This window comes from Felis catus, chromosome D2, assembly GCF_018350175.1.
Source record: "Felis catus isolate Fca126 chromosome D2, F.catus_Fca126_mat1.0, whole genome shotgun sequence".
In the NCBI taxonomy this organism is placed as follows: Eukaryota; Metazoa; Chordata; class Mammalia; order Carnivora; family Felidae; genus Felis; species Felis catus.
The window spans coordinates 85,037,395-85,060,310 of record NC_058378.1 but is presented as its reverse complement, the minus strand read 5'-3'; the positions used below and the strand labels follow the sequence as shown (position 1 = coordinate 85,060,310).

General features: G+C 51.4%; 1 protein-coding gene across 1 annotated transcript in view; it reads left to right on the top strand.

The window, feature by feature from the left end:
• The window catches only part of CD2H10orf143 (chromosome D2 C10orf143 homolog), a 66,586-nt gene extending 50,654 nt beyond the window's left edge, over window positions 1-15,932 (top strand). The window contains exon 4 of the mRNA XM_045040856.1: window positions 15,709-15,932. Within this exon, the coding sequence (XP_044896791.1) occupies window positions 15,709-15,810 (102 nt within the window). The 3' untranslated portion in view covers window positions 15,811-15,932. The remainder of the gene's footprint in view (window positions 1-15,708) is intronic.
• Window positions 15,933-22,916: the final 6,984 nt, after the last annotated feature.

The window sequence follows — 22,916 nt, the reverse complement described above, 5'->3', positions numbered from 1 at the left end:
TGTACGTTATCTGAATTGATATGCAAATCATGCGTCTACAGCTTTGCGTGACTCTCCTGTCATTGTAACATTTAAAACTTTGCTGTAGCTAAAAATTTGGGGGGGGGGGGTTGCGCAAAGGGTGATATGTCTACCTTGATTTCTTCCCCGACATTAACCATTTATTCTAACCACATTTGCCTCCACTGACTACAAATTCCATTTCTACTATGTGTGGGGTTACTGTGTGCTTTCTCTTGTTCTTTGATCTTTCTCATCTGCTGGCTGTGGCATCGTGTGCTTGGGGGGGGGGGTGCGTGCGTGTGTGTGTGTGTGTGTGTGTGTGTGTGTGTGTGTGAGACTTTTGTTATTGAGACATAACACGTGCAGAAAGGTGACAAAGCCAGAGCCCAGGCCTGGGTCCCGTTCTCCTGGGCACGGGCTACTTCTCCGTCATCGCCTGTCATTTGTCGGAACGCTGCTGACTGTTCTTGTGTGCTTATTCGTCTAGATCGCCTTCAGAATCATTTGGTCAGACTTCACAAATAAAAGCCACATGAGACATCAGTTGGATTTCTGCTGAATTTGCTATTAATTGCAGGATAAGCAGCCACTTTCCACTATTGAGACTTCCACTCAGAGACACGGCATTGTGCCACGATCAACACTCTTGTGTGTGTACGTGCTTCCTTTTCTCCTGTTCTTGGTTTTTGTTTTGTTAGCACAGGTCTTGTACTTTAAACTCAACCCTGGGTATCTTTTTTTCTTCCCATTAAATTTTCTGATTATAACTGTCTTACCAGATCATTTCCTGGAAACTGGCTGTTTAAAACTGAATAGTGCAGTTTTTTTCCCCCCAACAGTGTACTGAGTGATCATTTTTAATAATCCAAAACCCTTTGAGGAAACAAGTACCCTCACTGTACTAATAAGGACAGCGGCTGAGCAAGGCCCAGTCAGTCACCCACGGCCAGACTGTGGTCCGAACCGGGCCCCTCCAGACCCCAGCTCCTCAGGCTGCACGTGGATCCCAGGGGTGGGGCGGTCTTGTCCAGATGCAGACACCAGGTCTGGGGAGGGTCCCTGCGTTCTGCATTTCCGTAGCTCCCAGGAAATGCCGCCCGCCACGTTCCGGGAATCTGGGCATACCTGAGTCATTTAGATTGTGACATGGGAACTTTGGGGCAGACGGCTCCTCTGTGCTATGTGGAAAGTCTCTCCAGTGTTCTGGAATAAGTTGAATAGTATACTTTGCCGGACTAGGCAGCCCGCAAGCCCACTACCGGAAGTAGTGGGGTCTGGTGCGTCTCAGGGCCTGGGGTAGGCACCTGCCTGGGGTTCCCCTGCTGCTTCCGACTCTGACCCTGTGCCTCAGCCTCCTCATCTGGAAAATGGGGACAACAACAGCGCCCACCTCCTAACTCGCGGTGGGCAGTGAGCAATGGCATGAGGTATTAGGTACTTTGCACGGGGCCTGGCACTCGTGAAAGTGATTGCGTACACACGCATGGGGCCTTGGAGCCCAACGCCCTGGGTCCCAGGATGTCAGCGACAGAGCTGAAAAGCCTCGCTCTCTCTGCCTTTGACTTCGAAACTGTGGTGAAAGCCGCTCCCCCCCCCCCCACCCCCCGGTGGCAGGCCACGTGGAGAGCGCAATTCCAGACCTCATCCCAGGACCTGCTGCCAGCTCATGACCAGGATGACCAGGACTCGTGATTTCTGCGTGCACTTTAGCACCTTGGGAAACGTCTGGCCCGTCGGTTCCTTACCAGTACGTATGCATATGTGGGGAGGATTGCCAGCCAGCCACCTTACATGATCACTTCAGCAGCCTGGCAGGAAGACAGGGCCATCTGGTGCAAACTTAGTAGGGTGCAGAGGGACAGGCAGGGAGTTGCTTAGCGGGGACAGAATTTCCGCTGGAGAAGAGAAAACGGTTCTGGAGATGGATGGAGGTGATGCATGCCCAGCAGGGTGAACATGCTTCATGCGGCTGAAATGCACACTTAAAACAGTCCAATTTATGTGTTGTGTATTTTACCACAATAAAACAAATCCAGTCAAGACTTATGATGACTCAGTCTTTTCCTTCTCTGTGAGAAATGGAGGCATTTCTTCTCTCCCATGAGTCATCCGCTGTGGTGCTCCAAACCCCAGTCACTCACTTCCTACTTCCTCTTCCTCCTCCAGCCGCTGAGGACCCTGGGGTGACCTGGGGACTGGACAAGCCCTCATCCTCAGTCCTATCGGTACAGAGAGCTGGGGATGACTCTTTGATCCCCACGTTTGGGGGCACACAGCCCTGACGGGGGTTTGGACGGGCACCACTCCTCCTGGCCGTACTGTGACGTCCTGCAGGGGTTACTGGGGGAGGCTGGCTGGATGGCAGGGGCAGTGGCAGTGACCCAGTGACGCCCGTCACACAGGGGTGTGCTGTATCGTGCCGCAGGGGAGGGTCACAGGCAGCAGCGGCGTGGGTCAGGTTGGCCCTTCCCTCCGTGACACGCGGGAACGGCACAGGGCACAGCTGATCAAATGAAGACAAAAAGGAAAGTCCACTCGGAGCGCTGAGCTCCGTGTACATTTCTGCTAGGAAGGAGTCTCCTCGGACGCCTAATGTTTCGTCTTAGACCCGCCCCCTGCCACCGGGCCCCGCCGCTGATGTCGAATGTAAGTAACTGTCTGGCTCGAGACCTCAGCAGTGACGCCCTCTAGGTGAGCGCCGGGATCCGTTCCGAAGCCGAGCTCCTTAGTTCCCAGTCCCCCTGTGGGCAAACAGCTCGATGTCCAGTGGAGCCCGGACCGGACGGCGGGTCGGCTTGATGTACCGGCCATTTCTGAGCAGCTGGACGGCTGGGCTGGGCTGGTGGAGGCTGCGTGCGCATGACCAGGGTGGGTGGGGGGCCGGGGACAGGTGACTGGGTCCCTCTGTGGTGACTGCTGGGGCCGGATGCAGAGGGTGGGTTTGTGCTTCCCGCTCTCGTGGACTCGGCCAAGGGTTCTGCCCGCCCATCCCTTCCAGGCCCTGCACTCCAGGATCTACATCTCCTCCCAGAGCCAGTGCCACAGGTGTGAGCCAGCTCAGGTGCCGCGTCCAGTGTGTCCACGATAAACGCTCGTGCGTGCGAACTGCATGTGTGTGGTTCTCCACGCCCCCGCTTCCTTCATCAAGGTAGACAGGAGAGAGAGGGGAGCTTTGGGGGCACGGGGAGCAGCCTTCGTTCGGGGACAGGAGCCCAAGCACTCGGAACGGCTTGCTCAGGCCAGTAAGGGGTAATTGTACATTTATAAAATGCAGTGACTTTTTAGCTGAAATTCAGGGCAGACAACAACAGACAAGTTGTTTACTGGCATCTAAATTTACTTACATGAAAATAATTACACAAATAAAAACTTAAATCAGGTTTAGTTATGACCTCTGTGAAAAGGAATAAAACGGGCTCCTGGGTGGCTCAGTCAGTTGACCATACGACCCTTGATCTTGGCTCAGGTCATGATCTCAGGGTTCATGGGTTCGAGCCCCACACCAGACTCTGTGCTGACAGCGTAGAGCCTGCTTCAGATTCTGTGTCTGAACTCTCTCTCTGCCCCTCCCCTCTGCTTGTGCGCATTCCCTCAAAATGAATAAACTTAAAAAGAAAAAGAATAAAATTACAAGAAAAGATGTAGCCATCAGCATAAACGTATACATCAACTGAAGCGATCTTTTTGGTCGTTCTCATGGTGAGGCCCATTACTCCTGTTTCAAGAAACCCAGTTCAGTGACGATCTAAATCTCTTAATTTTTAAAAACATTCTTGACAGGCCCCTTAATAATTAATTCGAATTAGCACAAGAAACTCACCTCTGGGGTCATCAGTGTCTTTTCTAGTCCCTGAAAGACTCCAGCCTCCCCCAGTAACCCCTGCAGGACGTCGCAGTACGGCCAGGAGGAGTGGTGCCCGTCCAAATCATGAAAAAGGACTTGTGGCCATTTGTGCGTCTCCTTTGGAGACATGTCTCTTCTGGTCCTTGGCCCGTTTTTAAATGGAGTTATTAGCTTTTGTGCTGTTGAGTTACAGGAGTTCCTTATATATTTTTTGAAATCAACCTCTTATGAGACGGACGGTTTGCAAATACTTTCTGCCATTCTGCACGATGCCTTTCCACCTTGCTGATGGCATCCTTTGCCGTGTGGAAGCTTCTTGGTTCCACATGGTGCTCCTCGTTTATGTTTGCTTCTACTGCCCCTGCTTTCGGCGTCTGGTCCACGCCACATCACATCGCGGCCAGAATTGATGTCGTGATGCTTTTCCTCTGTGTTCTCTTCTAGGAGTTTGAACTTCAGGCCTTATCTGTAGGTTTTCAGTCCACTTGGAGTTGATTTCTGTGTGTGGTGTAAGCAATTTCATTGTTCGGCATGTGGCTGTCGGTTTTCCCAGCGCCATTTGCTGAAGAGACTCTCCTATCCCCGTTGTGTGTTCTTGGCACCTCGTTGAACATCACTTGACTGTATATGTGTTCGTTTCTGGCTCTCAATTCTGAAGTTCCACTGGTCCATATGTCTGTCTTTATAGCAGTGCATACTTTTTTGGTTACTGTCACTTTGTACTATATTTCAAAGTCAGGGAGTACGATGGCTTCAGCAGGTACATGAAAAGATGCTCAACATCGCTCGTCATCAGGGAAATAGAAACCAAAACAGCGAGATACCACCTCATACCTGCTGGGATGGCTGTTACTAAAAAGCCAAGAGACAACAAGGGATGGTGAGTGTGCGGAGAAATTGGAACCCTTATATACTGTTGGTGGGAATGCAAACTGGTGCGGCTCCTGTGGAAGACAGTATGGAAGTTTCTCAAAAAATTAAAAATACAACTACTATGTGATCTGGCAGCTCCGATTCTGGGTATATACCCAGAAGAGTTGAAATCAGGAGTTTGAAATGATTTCAGCATACCCACATACATAGCAATATTATTCGCAAGAGCCGAGACGTGAACAGTCCTAATGTCCATCAGCAGATAAACGGGCAAAGAAAATACCGTATACACATACAGTGGAATATTATTCAGCCTTAGAAAAGAAGGAAATCCTGCATTATCCAACGACATGGATAAACCTGGAAGACACTATGCTGAGTGAACAAGCCAGTCACAGAAGGACAAATGGTGCACGGTTCTGCTTCAGTGAGGTATCTAAAATAGACTCATAGAAGCAAAGAATAAAATGGTGGTTGGACGTGAGGGGTTGTTGCCCATGGGGTACAGCTCCAGCTACGCAAGATGAATACGCTGTAGATGTTGTACCGTATTGCACACCTGAAGATCCGAGAGGCTAGATCTCGTGGTAAGTATCTAACCACAGTAAAATTAACAAACAAACAAACACTGACCTGTTGCAGCAGGAGCGCTTGGGAGAGACGGTTGTGCTCGCTCTCGGTCTCTCCCTTTGGGTCCAGATGCTGCCGCTCCCCTGGGAGGGTCCTCTGTTCTATGGCCGCCACTGGAGGCTGTTCTGCTACCCCCCACGGCCAGGGAGGTTAGGGAAACACCATGACAACAGAGGAGGGGGAGACTCCTCGCAAGGACCCTGTGTCTCCCCACATGGTTCCACTTACAGCGTGGTTTCGCTGGCATCCGGGTAATTGATAGATGCGCTCAGGACCTGTGAGCCCAGAGTTGAGGCTTCAGAGATGCCCATGCTGGCTGTTGTCCCGTCTAGACCGCAGATTCCTGCAGCGAGCCATTTGTCCCACGGCAAAGTCCTGACAGGGTGGATGTGCCCCCAGGAGGCCCTGGCATGTCCTGGCTTTTATCCTGGAGAACACCACCCTGGACAGAGAGGCTAGACCAAGAAAATCTGACTCACTGTCCCCGAAAACCCCCAAGAACGGCAGTTGTGGCCTCCGCAGACTTCAGAAGTCCCACAGCAGCGGACCAGCATTTACCTGGTGTCATGCTGTGCCCCAGTCCAGGAACCTTTGGGTCTTGACAGAAAATGACATATTGGTACAACTCGTTTAAATTATAAGATCGTCCGATTTGCCCCCAGACACGGTGTTCAGATTTGCTGGCGAATGTTTATGACGCAAACGAGCTCCACCGATACCGGACTGGCACGAACAGGCATGTTTGGAAAACATTCTTAGGACGTGTATTTTTTTCTCCAAGTTAGTGCAGGAATTTTCAAATGCTCTGCTGGTGCTTAATTTGTCCATGAGGCTGTGGTGACCCTTCTGATCCTCAGGTGACCTGGTCTAAACTCCTACTGTAATCCTGTATCCTTGTAAGAATGCTCCTCATATTGGAAAAGGCAGAGGTATCTGTGATGAGACAGTGCAGACCGGAGGCCACTCGCTCGGGGCCTCCTTGCAGCCAGGCCAGGCCTGGAGCCCCGGCTCCATCCGACTTGTCCTGGTCGCTTCCTCCAAGGCGTTGTCTCCTTCCACTGACTATCCTGTGGAGGCACCGAATGTTGGGGGCTTTGGCTGGTGCTCCTGCCTCCCATGGGCAGCTCTGAGCCAACGACTGAACTGTGTGGGGTCCACAGACCCCCTCTCCCTCACCTGCAGGTGCTAGAGCGCGCTCGAGCTCCCATGGGATCAGGCCCTTGTCTACGCACGTCTTTCTCCCAGACACCCTGGGGGAGGCCGGCCTTGGCGGGCCAGGACTCCATCCCACACACCTGTAGCTCCGTTGATCGTCTCCCCCCCCCCCCCACCAACCATGGCCCTGAGAAAGGTGCCGCCATCCATTTTGGAGATGAGAAAGTGTGACTCATAAACTGAATGGTGTAGCCAAGCGAGGTCTGTGCTGGGCTTGAGGAGGAGGCAGGGATGGGCTTTGCTCAGTGGTGCCCAGAGCTGGGCAGGGCACCCTGGCACCCACAGGGTCACTTTGAACTGACTTTAATAACCCTTGAGAGCTTCAGGAGCTCCGGCCACCGTGAGGCCCCCACACCGCGAGGCCTGCGGTGTGCACGGCCAAGACAGCTCTGCGAGGCGTGTGAGGGTCTGAGGGACCCTTCTGGCTCCTTGGACCTGTGCCCCCAGCTTGTGTCTCTCCCAGGTCAGAGTCCACCACCTGCTCCCTGTTTCTGAACCTGCCCTGAGTTGTGTCTCCCGTGTCCTGATGACCCCTCTCCTCTGTGAAAGACACACGTGCATGCTGAGAGACCACAGAACACCTCCCATGACATTTGAACCCCCTCCCCCCCCTGCCCCCGATTTTATCACCGATGATAGTCCATTTCTAATGTGTTTCTCTGTTTCTCAGCTTTGGTGCTGAGCAGCACACAACTGAGTATCTTGAATTTTTCATTTAACATTTTAAACGTTTCTTACGACTTTCAGATTCTCTGTGTTACTTTAGAGAAGTCCTCAAGGTCTAAACCCCAGACTCAGCCCAGCCAGGGGGAGGCCCTCCCTCCCAGAACTGAAAGAGGCACTTACCGCGTGTTACCTGAGAAAGACTTGTCACTCCGGCAGCACAAGCACCAAGCCACGAAGGATGACTGCGGAGTCAGAAACCGTCCTTGGTGACAGCGTGAGCCTGGCTGCCTCTGCAGGGAGCCGCCAGCCGCGACCACAGGGTGCCTGAGCACCTCCCAGGAGCTGGGGAATAGCAGATCCCTGGGCACGGTCCCCTGGCCCCCACCTGGGAGATCAGGGCCTGCCCACTGTGTCGCACACCATGCTCAGGGAGTCACAGCCCTGCCCCGGAGGGTGTGCTCTGCACATGGGAAGGAAGAAAGCAGCGAAGACAAGACAGAGTGGGGAGGAAAGGGAGCCCCCGCCAGCTGGGTCTCTGCCCATCTGCCCCACTGGCCCCTGGCTGGTGGGTAAGGCGCCCACGGGCTCATCCGCCACCCTCGGCCTCAGTGGGTGGCTCCAGGGAGGGGACGTGGCCGTTGCAGCCCTTCCCTAGCCCCACTGTCCCACAGCGCGGAGAGGGAGCTGGACAGCTCCCTGCAGAGCATGTCAGTGATGAGCCAGGGGTGGAGGAGAAACAAATTATGTTGCGCTGGAGGAGAGGCGGCGAGACCAAAAAGCCGGCCGCCAGATTTGAGCACACACTTCTCTGAGCTTCTAAGGCAACAACGAGGACAGACTGATGTATATCCCCGTGGCCTGGAGAAAGGAAGCAGCACACTTTTTCTTGGAGAGAAATTGCATTATTTCCCTGGAGCCAGATCAGAAAGAATCCTTCCAGTAGGTCTTTATGTAAACGTCATTGATGGGAGGGGGGGAACATCCCCCACTCAGGGCACCAGAGGCCAAGGCAACGGTTGTACTATAAACGTGTGAAGGCGTGCCTCCAGGAGCCACATGGATGTGGCCGAGGTGTCAGCCATCTCAGCCGAGGTAGGGACAGGAGTCAGAGAAAGTGGATGGCTCTCCCTCTCCTCCCGTAGCCCCTCCCCCAACTTTGTGGGATCTGCTGGCTTTGTAATGGGGGCGCCTGGATGCCTGGGTTGCTCGTTGAGGGGAGATCAGAGTCCTGGGGATAGAGGGCAGCTGGCAGCTGCTGCCTCTGCAGGGGCAGGGCTCCTGGAGGCCCCGGGTCTCCATCCCTGGCTACTTCCCCACCACGCGCCCAGAGCCTCATGCCTCAGACCCTCAGACCTCTCTGGATGATGAGACAGCAGATTGCCTCTCGTCCCCGTGCAACAGTATGACGTGGACAAAATGACAGCGGGCACTTCTGTGCAGCCAGGATTTTTCCGACATGTTTCTTCGACGGACTCCCGGTCCCCACGACTGCACCCGGGGCACAGCCCGGCCTCGTCCCCACTTCACAGATGGGAACACCAAGCCAGAGAAGCTGCTGCAGAAGGCACAAGGCACGCCACCTGGGGTCACAAAGGAGCCCACCTTTCAGAGCCCACCTGGACCTCAGCAGGAGCCGGGGCGGACTCCGAGTCCCGTGGTGACGAGCCGGGGGGCCGTCTTCTGTGCAGGCGCCTGGATGAGGTTGCATGTACCTTTCCTTGTGACCCAGCGGTTACCCTGCTGGCTGTTACGGAGCAGAGCGTTAGAAGCAACTGTGCACGGACGTACAGACGCACACACCTGAGCCGCACCCCACACTGCCCCCCTCCCCACCCTGCAGAGGTAAGGGGACCCCCCGGGGGATGGGCCTGCCGTGCGGGGAGATCTGGGCCCCGTGCGGTGCGGTCACCTGTGTGAAATGCACGCGGGGTCCGTCGTTCAGAGCTCACGAGGGGCTGGAGCCCGTGGAGCCACCTGCCGGCCTCGCGCCTCCAGAAACGCGCCGGGCCCCCAGCAGGGGCGGCTGGCAGCGGGGGCCACCCGCGACTCACGCAGAGATGGCAGCTTTACATATTTAAGAGGAGCATGGCCGGCTTCCTATCTGAAGTATGTTTCCCCGGAGAGACCACCACCGTTTGATCTATTTTTGATTAAAATGTAAAAATTAAAAATTAAATCAAATGGTCGCAGAACTCCTCGGGGAAAACACACTTCGGTGATGAAGCATTCCCTGCTGCAACCTTGAGCCTCTTACGGTAGCGTTGCCTCATCCACAGGTGGTCTTTTTATGACGCACATAATTAAAACGAATTGCGACGAGAGCCACCAAACGCCCGCCTTCCCGCGCGTGGACCGCGGGCGGGCGCTCCCGGAGCGGGTCCTGGCCGGGGGGGGGCGGGCACCAGGTGGAGGGGACAGGCCGGCCAGCCCGGACGGGACCTCCGCGCGCCCTCCCTGGGCCGCCCCCCTGCCTGGTCCCCAGGGCAGCCTCCTCCCGCCCGCGTCCACCGGGATCTCACCGGCTCGTGCGCAAACAGCTTGCGCACATCCCGTGTCCCGTCACAGGTGACGGATGCCGCCCGGAAACCGAAGTAGGCGCAGTCGGGTTTCCTGGGAGTATGTGTGGAATCTAATCTACGACTTACTCGCGTCAGGCTGAGTGATCAGTCTGCCCCGGGGGCCCGGGGAGCGCGTCCAAGGGGAGCGGACGGTGGCCGCCTCGAATTGGCATCCCCGCCTCTGGGCTGACGGACGCACCACGCGGGTGTGACAGGACGTGACCCTCCGAGTCACCGCTTCATCTCCGTCAGTGTGGGGTGTGACTGGCCACGCCGCGGCCGCCTCAAGATGATTTCCTGTCTGTGAGGCTTTGCGGCCTCTGCTTCACGCAAAAATGCTGCAGGATAACAGTGTGTCTGGAACGAAGGTCCGAGCACAGCGCTGTGGTCTCTAGACGACGGTGCCCGGCCCAGCGGCGGCTGCAGAAATGCCGAATCCCGGGCTCGGGGGCTGCGCTGGCCCGGTCTTGGGGCACGCACTTCACCTGCTGGTGTCAGACTGAGCACAACTGACACGTGTAGATTTCCGTTTCTGTTCTTGAAAGTTGTGGCGGCCGGTAACAGGTGTGGCGATTTTGGGTGGAAGTCATCTGATGGGCATGGCAAGAGCAGACCACAGCGTAGCCTCCCCGGCAGGAGGGAAGAGGCTGGGAGTGCGTGCCTCATGGCCCGATGCCTCCCCCAGAGCCTGCCCGGCCGGGAAACACCTGCACAGCCCCCCGGAATCTGGTCCCTGCCCTCCAGGAAAACCAAACTCTCTGGGTCTCATTCACCTGCAGGGGCCCATAGTCCCCGGGCACGGCTGTGGGGAAGTGCCCATCTCAGCGGGTGTGGCCATCTCCCACTAGGCTCAGGCTCTTGAGGGTGGAGCGTTGCACGTAAGATCCGGGCGCCTGGAGTCTGCAGGCTGAGAGGTGCTGGTCAGGGGAGGCCCCAGGGGCTCTACCCCTCATGTGGCTGATGTGCCCTTGGATGCTATGGACTGTGAGGGCCCACCGGGCACTGCCCCAAACCTCACAGTTTCAAGTCCATCATGTGTGAACTAGAAGGTTCCCTGCCATCTACAAGCTGCAAGCAGGGCCCACCTGTAGGGGGCCGAGCTCTGCACTGCCCCGGGGCGGCGGTCCATCATTTTTATTTAAGCAGTGGGTAGGATGCCCTGGTTATGCGGAGGCAGGACTCAAGCACCCCCTGAGGCAAGGAGACGCGGCGTCTTCTGGGAGATCAGAAGCACTGTGGGGAGAATGCCATGTCTCAGCTGCTTAGGGACCCAGAAAGCAAAGGGCAACGCAGGGGTGGGGGGCTTTCTCCTACCCGCACACGAGACCCAGCACTGTCTTGATAGTGGGCAGTTATTATAAATGGCGTATTTAAAAAAACCTGTTTTCCAGGGGCACCTGGGTGGCTCAGTAGGTTAAACATCCAACTCTCGATTTCGGCTCAGGTCACAATCTCACCGTTCATGAGTTCGAGCCCCACTTCCGGGCTCTGCTCTGACAGCGTGGAGCCTACTTGGGATTCTCTCTCTCCTTCTCTCTCTGCCCCTCCCCTGCTTATGCTCTCTCTGTCTCTCTGTCTCTCTCCAAAATAAATAAACATTAAAAAAAATCTTTTCCGGTGGTGTTTCCCATGGCTGGTTTTTGGGAGGAGTTTTAGATCTCCATAGTTATGTTTGATCTGGCCAGCTGACAAACTTTCCCATTAGCTTTTAATGTTTGAACAAATTAATTCTCCTGGATTTGCTAATACCAACATGTTTGTAAATAATGATAACCGATTTTAAGTATATTGGCCCCTCAACTCCCTTGTTCTTTTTATTTTTTTACTATCGGTAGGCGCTTACAGAAACTTAGCGCTGGGGGAAATTCAAACGTGCTCAAAAGTATTCAGGAGATGAGGCGTCCCCGCATGCCGCCAGCCTCTATCAAGTATGAACTCTCCGCCAGTCTTGCTGTTCCTCGCCCTCTGAGGACTTTTGTCCTGAGGTGTATTGAGCAAAACCCAGGCACTGTTTCACGTCATCTGAAAATACTCCTGCACATGCCTGTAGCAGGTGAGGGCATCTCGGCATCACTTTTATCGTCGTTTACAGAACAGTGACTCCCTAATGTCATCCGACACCCCTTCAGGTGACTTTTCCTCAGGTGAAGAGGCCCGCCTTCCTTCCGAGACCTTCTTTCCCTCCTTCCGGTGCCTGTCACCCCAGCCAGACGTAGGCTTTCTAACTTTGGTCAGAAGGACGAAGACGGCATGTGGCTCTGGGTAGTTATGGGTCTGAGGACACAGGAGTAGATACAGAACAGAGAATGAATTTCAGGCATTCGAGGTGAGGGGGCAGCACAGCCAAGGGGAGAGCGGAGGGGCGGGCATGGAGGGGCTGGTTTCGGTGGCTTGGGCAGCTCCAGGGAGAAGCTCCAAGAAGCTCCGTTTCAGCCTGAAACACATCAGCCCCGAGACACACAAGTCCAAGACTATTCTAGAAAATGGAGAGTAAAGTGGATCGCAGTGTTGTCCTGGACAGATGAGCTAAAGAAAGCTCATACCCATTTGTAAACTCTGCTAAGAGTGTAAATTCAATCCGATTAGCAGATTTTTTGTTTTCTAATATATTTCCTTGGTCAGTTAATTTAGTTCCATCCAGACTGTCCAGAGTGGTTAACACTTGCAGAATGATCTTTCCATCTACCTGGAGGCCTCGCCGTGTCTGATTTACCCCAACCCAGGCCCAGCCCCCAAACCCAGGAAGTGCCTCCGTCTCCTGTCTCCCCAATCTCGCCACCCCCCTGCCCACAACAGTCTGCCTGGGTGTGTGTGTGTGTGTGTGTGTGAGTGTGCACGTGCACAGGTATGCATATGAGTGTGTGGGGGAAGCCTGTTAAACTTCTACACAAAGGCCTTGCAACTTTCATTTCACTTACCATGTCCTGGAGGCCTTTCCTGTGAACGTAACTCACAGGCACAGACCCGGATCATCCTGTTAAAGTCATGTTAAGATCACACAGCCAGCATGCTATTGGTAGACACTTGGGTTGCTCTGGGATTTTTGCTACGGCAAAAATGCTAAAATTCATAAGTGAGAATATGCAAATCTAATCTAGATAGTTTACGGTCAGATTGGCAAGAATTTTTTAAAGGCATAATACTCGGTGCTGGTGAAGATGTGGAAAAAGTATGCACTCACTCTTGGTAGCTCTAAAAAGTGTCACAGTCATTTTGGAAGACAGTTTGGCAAAACCTATTAACGTGTAAAATGTTTCCGCTCTTTGGTTAATTAGTTGCTTTCCTGAGAATTGATTCTGCGCTTAGATTTATGCCCAAAAGTGCGTTTTGAGCCTTGCTCCCTGGACCTACTAAAAAGACCACTGTCTTCTCTCCCTTCCCGGCTCAAACTTCATATGTGGAAACTGACCCCCTTAGAGACTTAAGTCTGTGGAGCCGTGTGTCTCAGGAGCGAAAGCACCAGTACTTAGGTGTTTGCTGCATCACGTTGTGTCTCTAACACAGCTTCACCCTGGCACGACGTCCGTTCTGGAGCTCTGTCTCCTTCCAAGTGAAGCAAACGTCACAGACTGCCCTGCAGTGACCGGAAGGAGGTGATCCCGTTTGGGGCCGCACAGCACCTCCCACCCGCCTCAGCAGGTCTGGGGGTGACCGTGGGGGCCTCACTAGGGCCCAGGAGTGGTCCCCTGAGCAAGGAGGCCCGTGGGGTTTCCCAGAGCCCCCACAGCCCTTGGTGCCCCCTGTCGCTGGGCCTCCTGCCCCACCACGGCGGCCTCTTCATTCTGTTCTTTTGAGGAAGGTGCTCACGGCAGTAGGCAGGCAGGGCACGGCGTGGCGGGAGAGATTCCCCAAGACTTTCCCTGCTGTCTCATTTCTGGGAAGGGGGAAGAATTTGACACCAGTCCTCAGCGTCCGTGAACCGAATGACCCACTTCCTCAGGTGCTTTGCCAGAGGAGCCTTGATGTGGCCTTCGCCTTGGAGAGGGTCAAATGTTCACAGGTGCCTTGCACAGCAGAGACCAGCAGATGTTATGATGCGGTTCCAGGAACTCTTTGTGGTCGGCTTGGCAACCCACTGGCTGTCCCGGGGGCATCTTGAGCCCAGTAGGGGGTGGGGCCTGGGGCCTGTGGACCCAAACCCGCTGGTGCTGCTGACAGCCAGATTTCCCAGCATTCCTAGCGTCCCCACGGATGCATCCACTCTCACAGTCATCCCAGGGAAGGGGAGAGCGGCAGAGGACAGGGGCCCCTTCATGGAGCACCCCCACTGTCAGGAGGCTGGACGCAGGACCGCTGCTGACTTTGGAGCCGGCTTCCCGGCCAGGCCGGTTTCTTATCCCAAACCCTCTGCCATCCATGCTCTGGAGTTTGCCACGTCTTTAAATGGATCGTGCCATTAGCTCTGGGAACAGCAAATTCACGGTCATCCAAAGTGCCTGGACCCAAACAAAGGAGTATATGAGAAGCCATAGTTTCTGGAGGTAAAAAGGCATCCTTATCATCTGTGGATTACGAATGAGCCACAGGCCCAAATTGTAAGCTGACCTGCGGGGTCACCCAGAGGGGACAGAGCAGCACATCACCATTCCTGGCTGCTAGGGGGACCAGCTAGCCCCATTTTCCTGTGATGCAGGGTTTCCTGCGACGTGTGATTTTCAGCGCTAACGTGGGAACATTCCAGGCTAGCTGGCAGCCGTTCGTCACTCTGCACAGCCTCTCTGGCTTCTCCTGGGTCCTCCCTGCCGACTGGGACCCTGTCTCCAGGCCCCACGTCCCTGCCCCAAGCTCAGACCCGTCCAGGTCATCGCTTCATCCTGGGTTGCCGTCCCTGCCTCCTCCCTCTGTCAAGGCCTGTCCCGGACGAGCACGCACAGCTGATGCCCACTGGTCGTGTTCCAGGGCGCATGGACTGGGGCCGTGGGCAAGGCCTGCACGTGATAAGCAGGAGGGCAGCCCATGCCAACTTCATGAAGTGGGCAGTTCGAGGCCAAGGCAGGCACCAGTGCTGCTTTGCCAGGGCAGGGGTGGGAAGGGAGTAGGGCTATGGTTGACACCCTCCAGGCAGTGGACCCCGCCCATATCCCCTGTCTGCCCTGGCTGGTCTCTGCATCCCATCATTTAAATTGAGCAAATACTGGAGTGTCTGGGTGGCTCAGTTGGTGGAGCGTCCGACTTCGGCTCAGGTCATGATCTCACAGTTCATGGGTTCAAGCCCCTCATCGGGCTCTGTGCTGACAGCTCGAAGCCTGGAGCCCACTTTGGATTCTGTATCTCCCTCTCTCTCTCTTTCTGAAAAATAAATAAACATTAAAAAAAGAAAAAGAAAAAAATAAAATCGAGCAAATACTAATTAAGAAAACAACCCTCCCCTCCCCCAAATTATTTTCCTCAAAGGCTGCAAGGCTCCGTCCAGAGGCAGAGTCTGGAGGAAATGTTAACACAGGCTAATAAAGACCCTAACTGTGGCTGTAAGGACCAGCCTGAAGGGGCCAAAGCCTGGGCAGGAGCTGGCAGCCAACAGATGGATCTTGGAACAGAAGTGGGACCTGTGGCAAAAGTCGAGGGGCCAGGGACCTTTCCTAGACTGTTGTTCTCCACCGGATGTCTTTCTCTTCCGGTGGGATCATGCAGCTGAGGATTTATTCCCAATAGACAAATGAGAGGTTCTGAGGCAGAAACTTGAGTCCGTGCTGGACGGGGGCACTGCCACCACCCACTGGCCTGGACGCCCGGGGACCCACGCCTGCCCTCCGTGCCCATACCTGCTGGAAGCCAGTGCCGTGGGTTCCTCCCTGTCACCAAAGAATTAAGGACAGCATCTCGGGTAGGAAGCTATTGTGGAGGGTGGAAGTTTCTGGTCAGGCAAATAAATTGGATTTAAGTATATTACAGTCATAATCTTTTTCTGCCTCTCTCCAGACGGTCTCTGTACATGGAGAAATGAGGATGTATTCGCAGACAAAGCATGACCTGAGGGAGAAGCCTGCCCGAATCTGGATTTTCAATAACATAAGACAATAAAGCTTAGACATCTAACCTGCTGCAATATGGTCAAAGTATAAAGAGCTTAGCTGCTAATAAAAGGGCAGGGGCTTCCCCTCATATCTGAAGATCCGGACCCCCCACAAGGACACTTCATAAAGATCGTAATGGGTTAGCCAGGATCACAGAGACACGGGGCCTTGTTGACCGATTGTCTGACAGTTGTCACCTATGGATCTGATATTAATAAGTCCCGTGTTGATTTCCTCGGGGTATTTTTGTCCCTGTAATTGCACATCTTCCTGTTGTGACCCTACACTGGGCAGCGTGGGGCGCACACTTACCTGATGGCTAGATGTGCCGCCCCTCCTCTGCGGGGCACGCCCACCGTGCTGTGGTGTCTCCCCGAGGCAGGGGCGGGGGGTTGGGGGACGAACCACCAGCGGCTGGACAGTGGGAAGGGCAAGTTCTCAGAACACAGGACAGAGACCCGAGCCACCTGCTTTTCCCCGGGAGGCCAAGTGCTCTGACACCTTTTGCAGAAGGGGAGCTGCTGAAATTCAGGATCGTCAGCCATCCTTCTCTGAATTTGTTTGCTTGTCAAATACTTTGCCAGGGGATTAATGGCTGCCAAGTGGTTCCCCAGACAGTGTAATTGAGGCAGATTACGCGAATATACTGCATGAGTATAATGGCATGAATGAAGCGGAGGCAAAGTAGCAGCGCTTGGGTAAAAGTCTTTGACCCGTGAACTGCCGCTGAGCCAGCAACGTAATGGCCAGCAGCCTCTCTGTCTGTCACCCCCTCCCATGGTGCAGGGGGCATCGCCCTGCCCGGCACACCCCCTCCTGTTTCCACCCAGACGCTCCGATGGCCCCAGGGTGGTTCCACACACACTCTCCAGTATCCCCTGCATTCTAAAATGACACCGAAGCCATATTTTCCAGACCATTTCAATTCTGTTCACTCGGGGTGCTGCTTCCTTCCTCTGGCTGCACCTCAGAAGAGCCCACCCGTTTCATATGGGACGCATCTCTGCAGAAGTTTCCATTTCCAGGGTGGCGCCCAGTGGGGAGAGGCAAGCGTGGGATGCTGGGTGCTCCGGGATGGGACTGTGGACTCTGCTAGGCGCCATCGTCCCCCGGGACCCCTGCCCTCCACTTGGAGAGGAACCGCATGGCAGTGCATACTCAGGTGGGCCGCACGCCTGTTTTGCAGCCGTGCCGTACGTGGGGGACTCCGAACACGTTCTGTCGTGATTTACCCCACGTATGGGGCAGTGTCTGCTTCGCCCTTCGGCAAACCAGAGGCCATTGAAATATGGGGTATCCGCAGCAACACGCAGCCATGAGGAAGCTGATGATGAGAAAGGGGTGCCCCTCAGGTGGGGTTCTGGGTGGGGTCTTGGGGGGCCTGGAGAGAAAACCGTCTACCTCAGGGCCAGGCTCCTGCGGCTGCCAGGAGCCAGTGCTGAGCAACTGACCGGGCCCACCAAAACCATCTAGTGCCTTCCGTGCAACGTGATCATTGCCCTCACTGGTGCTTCTGGTCCTGTGATGGGAGGTCCTAGGGTCTGTGGGTGGTGCCCATGACCTGTTGGGCTTGGAACACCAGAGCCCAAGACCCAAGCGGGCTCCTGGTCAGATGGGCCTGACGTAGGAGGGGGCATCAGACACGCTGCTCACTGGCCCTGTGACTGTGTGAGCCTCAGGTCTCTCATCAGAATATGGTAATTACATGGGTGCCACGGGGTGGATCCAATGATGAATGCTAGCCTTGAAGAGAGGGCAGCCCTCAGCCTGTACAGGGCCGTGTTACAGGGTGAATGGTTTTCCTCCCAAATTCCTGTGTTGGAGTCCTAACCTCTCGTACCTCTGAATGTGACTGTATTTGCAGACAGAGTCTTTAAAGGTAATTAAGGTTAAATGAGGTGATGGGGTGGGCCTGAATCCAAGGAGAGAGAGGCCTCAGAAGAAACTAAATGTGTTGACGACTGGAGTTTGGACTTCCAAAGCTGTGAGATACAGATTTCTGTTGCTTAGACCACAGAGTCTATGGTATTTTGTTATGGCAGCCCGAGCAGACTAATGAAGGCAGGCTTGCCCACAGCTGCCTCTGCCTTCAGCCTTGGACAGTTGGCCTTTTATTCCTCAGTCTCTTCTGAAGGTGTTTTTATCTGTCACCAAGTCACCTGCTCAGAGGCCTCCTGGCTTTGTGACAGGTGGGAAAAGCACTAGTGTGTTAGAAACAAGCATAAGGGTGTGGCCAAGTAAATTCCTATGGACCTAGCCCTCTTATATGTAAAAACTACAAACTCTGTATGAAAACAAACCACGAAACAAAAACCAACTCTACCCAAGTCTCTGGCAAAGCCCTGAACTACACATGCTTTTAGGCAGGACTCACAGCAGTTAAAAGATAATAAGATCTGAACTGTGATTTGACCGGACACAAAAGAGACAGTTTAAGGTCAGTCATATTAATTGCCTACTAAAACAAAAAGTCAACATTATCTGGAGGATTGAAACAGCCCAGAATCTCTGCAGCATAACATTCCCAATACATGACATCCCAGGATACAATCTAAACTTGCTTGAAAATATGATCCAGCCTCAGGAAGAAAGTTAACTGAGAACAATCCTAGATGATCTCAAGATGTTGGAATTAGAAGACAAGGACTTTAAAGGAGCTCCTATAACCGTATTCGATGAAGTAAAATATGCCAGCAGTAAAAGAAGCACCAAGACGTCACAGCTGAGAAAGAAACATCATGAAAAAAAGAAATTGAAACTCTAGAACTGAAAAAAAGTGCAGTATCTAAAACAAAATAATTCAGTGGATTGGGTTATTATAAGAATGGAGATCACAGATAAAAGTCAGCAGACTTGAAATTAAATGAATATCAGTGACCCAATCTGAAGAAGAGAAAAGAAAAAAACATTGAAAATAACAAACAGAGATTCAGGAACAATACCAGAAAGTCTAACACATATGCAACTTGAGTCCCAAGAGAAGCAACAGAGAACGTAGCAGAAAAAGTGGCTAAAGGTGTAGAGGCCAAGAAGTTTCCTAAACTTGGTGAACACATAAATTTGAGTTGCAAACGCTCAGTGAACCCTAAACAGTATAAATATAAATAAAACCACATCTGAGCATCATGATCAAACTGCTGAAAGTCAAAAGAAAGAGAAAATCTCTGAAGTAGCCAGAGAAAAACTATACCCACTATACTGGAGGAAGATGATTTGGAAATACTGCAGATTTCTCATCCAAAGCTATGGAGCCCAGAAGGCAGTGGAACAATGTCTTCAGAGTGCTTGAAGAAAAGCCTGTCCTCCTAGGAGTCTACCATCAGGGACAGTATCCTTCAACAGTGAAAATATTTTCAGATTAAAGAACATGTAGAAAATTTGTTGCTATTCATGAGAAATGCTAAAGGAAGTTATTTGAAGGGAACTGATACCAGTTGGAAATTCAGAGTTTAGGGAATTAATGAAATGTGTGGGCAAGTATAAAAGACTTTTAAAATCTTAATTTCTTTAAAATATGAAAGACTGTTTAAAGCAAAAAATTACAACATTGTCTTTTGGAATTTATTATGTATGTGGATATAATACCCGTGACAACTATAGCCTAAAGGACTCAGAGGCATATGGACCTACACAGTTATAAGGTTTCTATGTTTTATATATGATGGAACAATATTAACTCTAAGTAAACTGAAAAGCTAAAGTTGTACATTATTTTAGTTATTTATTAATTAATTTAATAATTAATAATTAGTTGCTTAATAGTTGATAACTAACAATTATTAATATTTTATTAATATTTTTATAATTAATAACAATAATAACTAATAGGTGTATAATTATTTTAACCCCTAAGCAACTACTAATAGTATAATGTAAAGAGATACAGCTAAAATACAATAGATTAATAAAAATGGAATTTTAAACCATATTCAGATAATCCAGAAGAAGGCAGAAAATGAGGAAGAGAGGAACATGAAACAGAGGGAACAAACAGAAAACAAATAATAAATTAGCATATCTGAATCCAGCCATCTCACAAATTACATTAAATGGTATTGAACGGAGTATTCCACTTACAAGGCACAGATTGTCAAAATGGATTTTGAGAAACGAGACCCACACCATTACTCATTAGGAGGCTATAAAAGAAGACCAGAAAATAACATGTGTTGGCAAAGGTGTGGGGAAATTGGAACCCTTGCGCACTGTTAGAGGGAACGTAAAATGGTACAGCTCGTATGTAAAACGGTACGGCGATTCCTCAAAAATTAAAAAATAAAAGAATAAACTTCCTCTTCTGAGTACGTACCAAAAGAAAAAGCAAGCAAAAAAGAAAGCAAAGACAGGAACAGACATTTGTTCATAACAGCATTATTCACAGTAGCCAGAGATGGCAGAAACCCAGGTGGCCATCAGTGAATGACGAATGGTTAAACAACATGTGGTAAATATATTCAATAGAATATTAGCCCTAAAACAGGAAGGAAATTCTGAAACTAGCTATAATATATATGAAGCTTGAAGATATCATGCCTGGTAAAATAAGCTAGCCTGTCACAAAAAGACAAATACTGGATGATTCCACTTACGTGAGGTACCTAGAATAGACTCCCAGAGATGAAAGTAAACGGATACGTTCAAGGGGCTGGAAGCGGTGATAGGCGCAGAGAAACGCGAGTTGCTTAGTGGTACAGAATTTCGGTTTTGCAAGATAAGCACGTTCTGGAGATTGGTTGTATAACAGTGTGAATATATTTAGCATGATTGGGCTGTACATTTAAAAATGGTAAATTACATTTGAGATGGTAATGGTACATTTAAGATGGTAAATTTCATGCGTATTTTACCACAGTTAAAAATGAAAATTAAAAATAGCAAGACCCAGCTGCAATAGCTATTTTTTAAATATATTACTCTAGGGGCACCTGGGTGGCTCAGTTGGTTGAGCTTCCAACTCTGGATTTTGGCTCAAGTCGTGATCCCAAGGTTGTGGGATCAAGTGCCGTGTTGGGCTCTGTGCTGAACGAGGAGCCCGCTGAAGATTGTCTCCCTCTCTTTCCCCCCACTTCTTCCTTGCACACTCTTTCTCTCTAAAAAATAAAAATATAGGGGCGCCCGGGTGGCTCAGTCGGTTAAGCGTCCGACTTCAGCTCAGGTCACGATCTCGCAGTCCGTGAGTTCAAGCCCCGCGTCGGACTCTGGGCTGATGGCTCGGAGCCTGGAGCCTGCTTCCAATTCTGTGTCTCCCTCTCTCTCTGCCCCTCCCCTGTTCATGCGCTCTCTCTCTCTCTCTCTCTCTCTCTCTCAAAAATAAATAAACATTAAAAAAATTTTTTAAATAAATAAATAAAAATATAAATAAATAAATAAATAAATAATAACTTTAAATATGAAAACCCAGATAGGCTGAGCATAAATACATAGAAAAGGGTATATCATGCAACCAGTAAGCATAAGAAAGCTGGAATGGTTACATTAATGCCAGACAAAGTAGACCTCCAGAGAGAGAGCATTAAAAAAGATAAAAGAGAGGCATTTCGTAATAATAAAAGGGTCAATTCATCAGGAAAATGTAATAATTATAAATGTATACCCACCTAATAAGAAGTAGATATTCTATGATCTTAGAGACTTTAATAGCCATTGCTGAGCAATTGATAGACATAGAGTTAAAACATAAGTACTATGAAAACGTTGTCAACTGCCTTGACCTAATCAATACCTACACCATTCCTGCAACTTCAGAGTATGTGGTATGTTCTGCAAGGTGGATTGCCACATGCTGGGCCACATAACAAGTCTTCCTAGATTAAAAAAAAATTGAATTAATGCAGGAAACGTACACTGACAAGTATGGAATTAGGTCAGATCCCAACAGCAGGAAGATATCTAGGAAAAGCCCTGTGGTAAACAGAATAATGTATAAATCCCCCACCCCTGGACACGGTGTCCATATCACAATCCCTGGAACCTGTGAATACACGTTAAGTGAAAAGTGAAATGTAGATTACAGAGTGAGTTGAGGCTGCTAATCTGCTGACCTTAGGACAGGGGGACGATCCTGGATTGTCTCAGTGGCCCAGCGTCATCACCAGGGTCCTAAGCGGAAAAAGGAGGCCGAAGAGGAAGAGTGAAGGACTCAGCCTGCTGTTCCTGGCCTTGAGGATGGAGGGAAGAGCCACTGCCCAGGGACATGGGCAGCCTCGAGAAGCCAGAGAAAGGCAAAAACATGGATTCTCCCCTGGAGCCTCCTGAAAGGAACTCAGCTCCGCAGGCACACTTTGACTTGAGGCCATTGACACCCGCGTTGGCCTTCTGACCTACAGAACTGTACAATGGTGTGGGTTGGTTTAAGCCTCTAAGTTTGTGGTCATTTATTACACCAGCAATAGAAAACTAATAAAACCCTTGATTTCAATTCACTGGGGTTGTTACAGTAATTGGACTTAATTAAAATAAAAATTAAGGAGGTTATAAAATAAAGGGAAAGTCTGTCTTGAAGGAGAGGCCGAATCAGTTTCCTCCTGGGCCTCCCTCCCCCAGCCCTGGATTCGTGTGGACGGCGATGTCCATACTGTTCACAGCTGACTGGACCAGCAGTCCCCATACCCACTGTAGTGGTTTGGATAGTGGCCCCTAAAACGTCATGTGCACTCCGGACCTCAGAATTCATTCAGCCTTATTTGGAAAAAAGGTCTTTGCAGATGTAATCAAGGATCAAGATGAGATCATGACCAAGGCAGGCTCTAAACCCAATGGGAGGGTGGTTACAAAACAAAAGTAGGGACACAGCGACAGACGGAGGCAGAGGTTGGAGGGAAGGATCTGTAAGTATAGGACACTGAGGATTGTGGGCAAAGCTACCAGAGGCCGGGAGGGCGTCCTAGGGTGGACTCTCCCTTGGAGTCTCCCAAAGGAACCAAACCCCTGCCGACACCCTGATCTGGACTTCCGACCTCCAGCGCAGTGAGAGGGTCCACTTCTGTTGTGTTAAGTCACCCGGTTGGTGAGAGTTTGTTGTGGTAGCTCCAGGCCACCAATACCACACCAGGCTCAGTGTGTTGGTCCTTTGAGCTATTACAACCAGAAGCAGATGCTCAAAGACTCCAGGGA